This window comes from Cryptotermes secundus, unplaced genomic scaffold (genome assembly GCF_002891405.2).
Source record: "Cryptotermes secundus unplaced genomic scaffold, Csec_1.0 scaffold401, whole genome shotgun sequence".
Lineage (NCBI taxonomy): Eukaryota > Metazoa > Arthropoda > Insecta > Blattodea > Kalotermitidae > Cryptotermes > Cryptotermes secundus.
Genome location: NW_019731223.1, coordinates 917961 through 927617, shown reverse-complemented (window position 1 = coordinate 927617; position 9657 = coordinate 917961). Strand labels below are relative to the sequence as shown.

At 35.4% G+C, this 9657-nt stretch overlaps 1 protein-coding gene across 1 annotated transcript in view; it reads left to right on the top strand.

The window, feature by feature from the left end:
- Positions 1-2476: 2476 nt before the first annotated feature.
- Positions 2477-9657, top strand: part of LOC111866503 (apolipophorins) — a gene marked incomplete at its 5' end in the record, with an annotated part of 136840 nt that continues 129659 nt past the window's right edge. Inside the window, 1 exon segment of the mRNA XM_023855502.2 lies at positions 2477-2570. Within this exon segment, the coding sequence (XP_023711270.2) occupies positions 2477-2570 (94 nt within the window).

The window sequence follows — 9657 nt, the reverse complement described above, 5'->3', positions numbered from 1 at the left end:
GGTTGAGAATGGTGGAGCTATACCTTTACTCCCTCATATGTCTACATGGTATAGTACTTAATAGTTAAGCATAAGGACAACTTCACATTTTACCTTTAATACTTTGTACCATGATATACAGGCTGTGGAATTAAACCTGAATTCTGAGTTCCACATGAGAAGTATGGTAAGAAGTAGTGGGACAGTGGTTGCAGTTGTGTTGTCAAAGGGAGGGTGGGTGACGCATTTAACTATGGCTCTGTCATAACACATATGTGCCACACAGCCCTTATCTTAATTAGTGGATTTATCATAACCACTGCACATTCAAATGGGAATAGTCAGTTATAAAATTATAGGCAGTAGTAGTGTTACATTTCTTCAGTACTGAATACTGGCCTTACTAAGGATAAATTATCATGTTTGATATGGGCAAAATGAAAGTAACAAAAATAAAAACAATTTCAGATTTGAAATTTAATATTTCGAGTCAATGTACTTTTGAGCATTATTCATATGCAAGTCCACAACATTTCCTCCAATCATGAGCAACTGTGAAAGGGGGGGGGGCTGAAAACTGCCCTCCTCCAGGACTTTTGGGAATATATAGAAATTGAAAAATGAAGGAAATGCTCAAATATTGATACCAAAATTAAAATNGATGGCATTCTTATGCCGAAACATGTAGTGAAAGTGAGAGAAGAAGATAGATAAGTGTATGCACTGCAAGACGGAATAAACAAATCATGAACTTACTATTACAAATTTAAAATATAAAATTGTAAGCAAAGTTTCTGCCACCCCCCCTGCACCTCAAAGAATATTCTGACATCCATGTGTGACACATTTGGTTTTAGCATTCAGTCATTTCTATACTTCATTTCCTTCATTTGGGATACATTCACATTCACTCTGGAATATGTGCATTCTGTGTTTCCATTCTGAGCACTACATGTAAACCAGTCTTTCACAAGTAGCCAGATTATGCTTCCTACAATTCAGTTGCAATCACTTGAACTTTTGTCAGAATTGTAGATAGTAGTTATAAATCCTGTCATTGACATATTATCAGCCAGAAATCGGTACTGGTCACTGCAATTTATTCTTGGCACTGAAGAATCCAGATTCGGAAAGAGTTTAGATTCTGGGAGTAGCTTACTTATTTCAAAAATAGAATTATTTAATGCTGTTTTCATTGATTCTATCGTTAATGTTAATCCTGCGTATTTCGTTGCATCTAAACATGGTCTGTACCCCAAAATATTAATGGTAAGGTGTATAAAATGGAAATAATTTTTGACTTAAGACTAAGATACACAGTATTATATTGTAGCATCTGTTGCACTTTTCACTTAGTGTTAATTAGTTCTACAACATTATGTGCAAAAATTTATTCAAACATATTAAAATCTAGTCACTTTAAAGGTTATATTACATGTTTTGACCAAAGTGGTCATTTTGAGGTTTTAAAAGTTGTGGGTGAGGAAACTGCTGTCTTTCTGCATTGATGTTTTTGTTGATGTATGGTTCTCCTATTGCATATTTGCTGCATTATGTTTCTTGTCTTTGAAACAAGACTGCTGCCTTTCTGCATTAACATTTAATTGTCGATGTATGGTTCCCCTACTGCATATGTGTATATTCCTTCTTGCTGCATTATGATCCTTGTCTTGAAAACAAGACAATATAATAATTGTTCATTCACTTTGTTCTGAGGCTTTGGTCGGTAATGTTACCATGATGTGTTATATTAATAAACCTACAGTTTTCTTGATATTGATAAAGTTCATTTCCAGTACATATTTAGGATAGACATGTTTGTGGTAAAGTCAAATAAAGGTACATGGGTCATGTTAATTACTTCAGCATTTTTAATATTAAATTAATACCCATTTCATTGTAAATATGTTATGGTGAAATTGTATTATAAGGAAATCAAGTGGCTAGTACCAATGACTGCTGGTGACATAAATTTATCAGCCAATCAACTTATAATTTATGAAGCTACCACACTTATCAAATCTGTCCTATAGAGAAGCGTTTAACAAGTTCAGGTCAGCCAATATGTAGCAAATAATTAACATATACCTCAAGTTGCCAATATATTCTGTTAATTTCTTAAGAATGATGGTCAGGTACTTGATCAATGGGTAAATAATATTAAATGTATCACATGAACAGAGAAGATTTGGTATTAATTATTAGAGGTCAAAATCTGAAGTTGCTCACTCTTACATTAACTCGTTTAGTCAGTTGTGTAAGACTAAGAGGAAAAGTGTTTGTATTTGAAAGTTATTTCAGTCAGTCTACTGTATGGAATCTAGTCAGTTAGTGAAGTAAGGCAAGCACCTATTATATGAAAAGACTGGAGAGGCACAGATGGTTGCCTGTTTGTCTCTTATGTAAGCTGGCTGCTCTGATTACCTCCCCCTCCAACCCCCCCTCCAGTTCTTGCAGTAGAAGCTATATAAAGGCTGTTAGGGCATAATGGCCGGTCTTATGGGTTTGTGCATTGGGCATGGCAAAGCAAGTAAAGTCCACACTGGTAATATTCCTAACATCATTGCTGGTGCTACTGGCATCTGCCTCAGGTAAGTGTGCAACATGTGAATATATTCAGATCTAGATTAAGATGAATATTATGAAAATAAAATTTTAGAATGTGAAGTGGGATTTGAAGGACTTAGAGTGTTGTAAAATAAGCTTTTATGATGAATGTGAAAAAATTTCGGGCCCCTTTAGTATGGATTTTTACTACCTAAATAATTATTAACTACTAAGGGAAGACACTGTTTAAAGTAGCTATGTACTGAATATTTTTATGTCAGTTTTATACCACAAGTTTTGATCAGAACTAGTCCAGTAATTTGCAGTAGTTTAGTCATTTTGCATTTGCAGTCTTATTTTGTTGGTGTCTGAATAACCTTCCCAACCCAAATTACTTAGTATTAGATTAACTGGCATTGCTGTTGGTACTTGACAGCACTATTCACTTGAAAAATTTACAACAAAGACAATCAATGTTTTACACCACATTGTACATCCCACCAATATATTGTGTATCATTTTCTGGGAAACTTATTTCAAATTCTAAATGTGAGAATTCTAATGATAATTATTTTATTTTTGCCAGAATTCAAATAAATATAATTTCTGTATTTTTATCATACTTAATATAATGAGTTGTAAAATTAACTTTAGATTGCTGTATCTTTGATACTTTTAAATACAAATTGTGTAAAACATAAAGCAATTCATGATTTATATTTCATAATCTAATGTATGCAATGCAGGTATTAGTTTGCATATTTCTAAAGATTAGAACATTCTACCATACTCTTTCAAAACAACTCATATTGGTTTCTGTTTTTTACTGCACTGTGCCCTACAGTCAGTTTATAATACCTGATACATCCTAGACAGAATAATGTTATAGTGGCTGTTCAGCATACTAGAAATTGTTTTTGATCTGTCTCTGAAGTCTGATAAATCAATAAATTTTCCTGGCCATTTTCATCAATTTTGAGTTCTGTCATATTAATATTGTCAATGTATATCAGAATATTCTTGATCTATTTTACTGCAACTTGGTCAAATTTAATGTTAAATTAACCGATATTATTTAAGATACATTCTTTTAATAATTATCAACACTGAAATATTTAGTGCAGTTTTATTTCAAGTTTAATATGATTCTATTTAAGCTGCATTAACAGTCACAGACCTTGAAGCAGTTAGTGATGTAAAGTTGGCCATTTATCAGTGTATACTTAGTGTTTTGAAATGCAGAGGAAGGTCTTTGTTGAAAGTGCAAGCAGGGAGGGGGATAGAGAGAGTCGATGAATTTGAAACAAATATTTTAAGCTAGTTGTATAGTGAAATAAATGAATTATTTAAAATGAACAAACCTAAAACTACTTGATAACAGATGAGAATGATAATATACTTGTATTTGGAGATTCCATTAGTTCCACATCCGGTAGGTCATCTGACTAACTCATGGATCTATGGAATGCTATGTATGTATGTATGTATTATTAACAGGTGGAAAAATTACCTCTGTTAATCATTAAATGTATGTTCAATTAATTGCTCTAGGCAGACTAAAATGCTAACCATTAATATCTGAGTCTAATTCTTATGTGCTCAAATTGTCTGTTTAAAACTGAAAAGGCCGAAATTGACAGGCATTGCTCAAGCTGCTGCATAATTGATCGAAGTAGGAGGTAAAACATTACATAATGAGATCCACAAAATTACTCTATTCGTGACAAAGAAGAATTCTCACGTTAACAGAAGGAATCTGTAGTAATACATACTTCTGAAGGCATTAATAAAATTGACTGTACTAATTGCTGAGAGATGTCACTGTCCCAGTCCTACCAGATTTTCTGAGAATTAGTGGGTCTGGAATGGGGTCCACTCAGCGTAGTGAGGATAATTGAGGAGCTATTTCGAGGAAATAGCGGCTCCAGTCTAGAAAAACGAGATTAACGGCCATGGAGATCGGTTGCGCTGACCACACAACACCCTCTATCCGCTAAATTTGGCACTAACTTCGCTGACAAGTGGCAGTCACTCGGTTGGTATAGTTCACTTGCGGACTACATGCCACAGGTTTTTTTAAGGTATTCGTCAGTGTGGATTTAAGAGTAATTGTTTGGCTGTGGATCTAACATTGATTGCTCATCAGGAAGTCTGTTGCAAATAATAATGGGAGTACAATAGAACAGTGTGTCAGATAATTGACTAAGTATCTAACTCTGTAGTTTGGTGTCCTGCTTCAGACACATATACTTGGCCAGCTACTCAAGAAATGCTCAGAATTTTATGGAATAAAAGTCTTTATTATCATGTTTACAAGAGCCTACTCTTGTCTTTGTTCTGAGCCAGATGAATCTAGTTCATGCCTTCCCAATTTGTTGTTTGAGATGAATTTTAACATTATCCTCCCATCTATGCATAGGTCTTCCTAGTCATCTCTTTCCTTTAGAATTTCCTGCAAACATCTTGTATGAACTTCCCTTCTCTCCCATATATGCTGCATGCCCTGCCCATCTCTTGCACCTTGATTTGATCATCAAATAACATTTAGTGAAGAGTAAGACTTTCTAAGCTCCTCACTTTGCAGTTTTTGTCCAGCCTTCTATTATGCCGTTCCTCTTGGGTCGAAATGCTCTCCTCAGCACCCCGTTTTCATGTACACTTAGCCCATATTCTTCCCATTATGTTACAGAAAAAGTTTCTCAATCATACAAACCTACAGGCCAAATTACAGATTTGTATATATTAATTTTAAATTTCTGAGGTAGCATATGGAGAAGAGTGAACTGAATGTTAGCAAGCATTTCCCTGAATTTAATCTGCTATTATAATGTCTTAGTGATTGCAATCTTGAGTTTTTAGCGTCATTTCCAAATATCTGAGCTTCACAAATTTTTGGAAGATCTACTTGTGTGTTGATTGTTGCAGAATATAATACTCGTACAGATACAAAATTAAACACTAATATTGCCGTTGTACAAATTATTGCATGCTATGAAAAATGGGGGCTAATTTTCTATAATATGTTCATTAAATAGCTTTTCGGCCGTAGCCACACGACTCAGTTCTCATTCAGCTATCAGTGAAACGAAAGAGAAGTTCTTTCGAAGAATAAAAACAGAGCTTGTTTTGTCAGTAATATATAACGTATTCAAAGCAGGCTTTTTACTCCATACTTAATATCATGCTATGTGAATTTTTTATGCTGCTGTCATGCAACACACAAAACCCACTGTCATATTCATACAAAACCTGCAACTTAACGTTACACACTGCGGCCTTCATGGAATTTGTTTCCTGTGTCAAAACTAGGCGGTTCTTAACCGATGTTATATTTTAGTAATATAGTGTGTAATTTTTTCCGTGTTTATAGTACTCTGTGTGACGTATTTTTTTTATCTAATACTGAACTGTAAATGTGTCTATCAGATTCTCGAGACTAAGGCTAATTTAGAAAAGAGGAAGTTAAGAGTATTGGATTATTCCTTTACTTATTGTTAGTTTATGTTGCTGTTCACGCGTTCGTATCACCTCGTATCAACTGGTGAAAATGAGTTTCGTATATGCCCACTTATTTAAAGGAACATACGAACGAAAATATATGTATATTTAAATGTTTCATTAATCGTTAAAAATTGATTACAGAGACGATAATTTCTGGAGGAGCGGGTGAGGAAATGATATACAGAACATTATGATACAGAGGTTGATCTGGAAAGAATCGTTAGAAATAATTCAGTTTAGAAGGAACATAAACCAAATATAGTTTTAAAACAAATCAGCTAGTTCTCGCTCAGATATGAATATACCGATAAGCTTATTCAACATGCTATTACGTCAGTAAGTAGCCGGGATTTATTCAATGAAACCTTGTTTTGCCATCTGCATGGAACCGAATATTTTGAGGTTTATGGTTTTCCTCATAACCTGTAGGTGAAAATCCGGAATAGCAATCCCTACATTCGAACAAGACATGACTCAAGACCACTTCATTTCCATCTTGACTTAGATGCCCGGGGTAAAAGAACGTGGACAGTCTCTTCCCTCTAATGCCGAAATGAGGGGTGTCTCGTTATTTACTTCCAGGCTCCTTCTCCCCTTTATGACATGTCTCTCGTGCTCATTTTCGTATTTAGTCAGCATATACGACATATAATTTCGCATTACATAGGCCTGGAAAACCGTTGAATTATAAAAGTCGTTAAAACAAAAATTGAAGGGAAGGAGCGAGGAATATGCCATTTATTTATATTTTTTTGTATGTTTTGTACCGCTTGTATCGTGCACTATATATGGGTACAATTTCCCGATATAAATACTACATAAATACTATAAGTGCATCATTAGTTTCGCACAACTGAGGGCGAATAAAGTCATAGTATTATATTTTAGCATCCTGCTGCATTGATGTATCACTCACTCATTCCACCAATTGCTCCATAGTCACCCTCACCTATCGTCTGGGGCTGGCACAATAGGCCAGATGTGGCCGCAGTACAAGGGACTTCGTCCCACCCCACTAGCAATAAAAAAAACTTATTTCGGAACACAAACTTTAGAATTGCCTACATGACGACTATTACAATCACACACCATTTGAAACTTAAGGGAATACCAGGAGATATATACAACCTGAGTGGTATATATTAGCTACAATGTGGTGAATGCCCACTCAAATATATCGGACAGACAGGACGCACATTCAAAGTCCACTACAGAAAACATATAAATGTTATCAGGACTAATAAGCAACATTCTAAATTCGCACAACACATTTTGGAAACTGGACATACATTTGACACGTTGGACCAGATCATGAAAATATTACATATAGAAAGGAAGAGACCCAAACTCAACACAACAGAAATATATTATAAGTACGACATAACGGAGAAAGGTCTACAGATGAACGATACATTTACAAAAATACATAACCGCATATCCGACATTCTAGTACAAACACACCAAATAACCCCACCCCTTTCCCATCTCTCCAACCATTCACAGTATTCTCCTCCCTACCTCATACCATTTGACTCTATACAAACATTCACCCACATATACAGATACACCCCAAACAAGTACGTAGTCTAGACCGGTCTAGACCTAGACCGAACCGCTACAACATAGTGACAGCATCAACATAGGGAGCAGCCCGTACACATATCATCATAAAAAATCTAATATACGTAAGTACATATACTTAATAACCTAATAACGAGTTTAATAACAACACACTCATAAGCTTCCCTTATACTGAATAAGATAACTGTTACATCACTCCGAATAAACAACCCGTTGGGTGACATACAGAATAACGAGCATAAGCTCCACAAGACGTTAGTAAGGTCAAGACCACACGACCTAACTTTTGTGGGAAGATCCCGGTACGCAGGCGCATCACACTATAGTCGCTCCTATCACCAGTAAATGTTTCAGAACATACATAAAAAATGGGTATAAACATGGACGCCGCAAAAAGAAAATAACGCAGGACGGAGAGAAAGTTTTGTTCTCAAAAAACGTATTTTAGTGCGAACAACGATACTTGAGATCTAATTCAGCTCGATGGTTTTCAGAAAGTGAACCATTGCCTGAAGATGGCCAGGTAAAGCCGAAACATGTAGCAATTGGTGTGATTTTAAGTAAAAGAGATTCCGAACATTTTTAAATTGCATTAAAGACGGAGATGAATAATTGAGGAATAAAGTGATGCTATCATGAAACGAAGTGAGAAAGAACGAGAACTTGTATTTTCTCAAAAAGTGCATTAAGAAAGACACTACGAAAATTGAATAACACGGTACATTCTAAATCCATACATTTCTAGTCCTAGAGATTTAATACTATTGTTACTATTATTTTACTTTGTTCTATTTTCTGAACTTCTTATTCAAGTATGGTACAGATTCTGTATGCGTTAAATTTGCTGCATAGAATTTCAGAGTTTAGTACAGTAGCCATATTTGTTATTGTTGACTTAAAGACAACATTTCGTACATAGTGTATACAGGGGCGGTTTAAGAATTTACGGATCCCTAGGCTAGTGTTGTGGTGGGTTGTGTTTGTGTATTCTAGAAGCTTTATTGTTTATTAGAACCAATGGAAACACGGAGCGGAAAACACTATTGTTGTTGCATCAGAAACCTTAGAGGCCTTCCACTCTTTCTTATTACACAAGCTGCTTTTGCGCGCTTCGCTCGGGGCTCTAATCCATGGCATAATCTCTCATGCCTTCATCCACCCCTGAGCGTATATATTCATTATCTAACTTCGAATCAATTTTCACTTGCTTGGCTTCAGCAGATTAGCTGTGGTAAAGAGGCCGGAAGTTATAGAAATATTTCGAACGAGCACCATGTTTTTGTTTGACATTTACAAAAACAACAACAACAACAACAACAACAACAAAAGAGTGTCAGTTCTTCCATGATCAGTAACTATACAGAATTTCAGACTGAACTAAGTAACGCTGTTGTCACACCCACTTCACAAATTTGCGGGGTTTCAGCACTGTTGTTATTGATTGTTAAAATTAAAAATTGCAACGTTGGGATGTCCTACGGTGCAATGTTCATAATAATCTCATTGAAATCGGCATGCTGGTTCAAAATATGAAAAGGAGGACAGAGCATGGTGATCTCATAAGTCTAATTTTTTTTTGTAGGAAAGAAAAGTAGACCACATGAGTGTCCTCTTTCGAATAAATTTTGTTTATCGTGTAATTTAGGTTTAAGACGTCTGTTATATCATATATGTTATAACTACTTTCATTTCCTCTTTACATGACGAACCAGTGGCGGCTCGTAGCTTTTTTATGTGGTACGGCTAGTCACTATATTTAATTCGTGGAAATCGAAATTCGATTAATCTTGCATATATAACCCAATAAACCATAAAATAAGTTATTTTAGACTTTGGCTAACAGGCCTAATACGAATTCACTTTGATAAACTTATTGTAAATAACCAACCACTTTCTTCTTTTCGTGACGGAAAAATGGTAAGACTGATCATTCAATTCTGAAATGCTTCTCACCCTCATCTCGGCCAATAGAGTCTTTCAGAGAGCGGTGCACGCGTCATAAAAGTTCCGTTGCTTTCAGAAGTGAATGTTACTAGAGGAGTTCTCCGC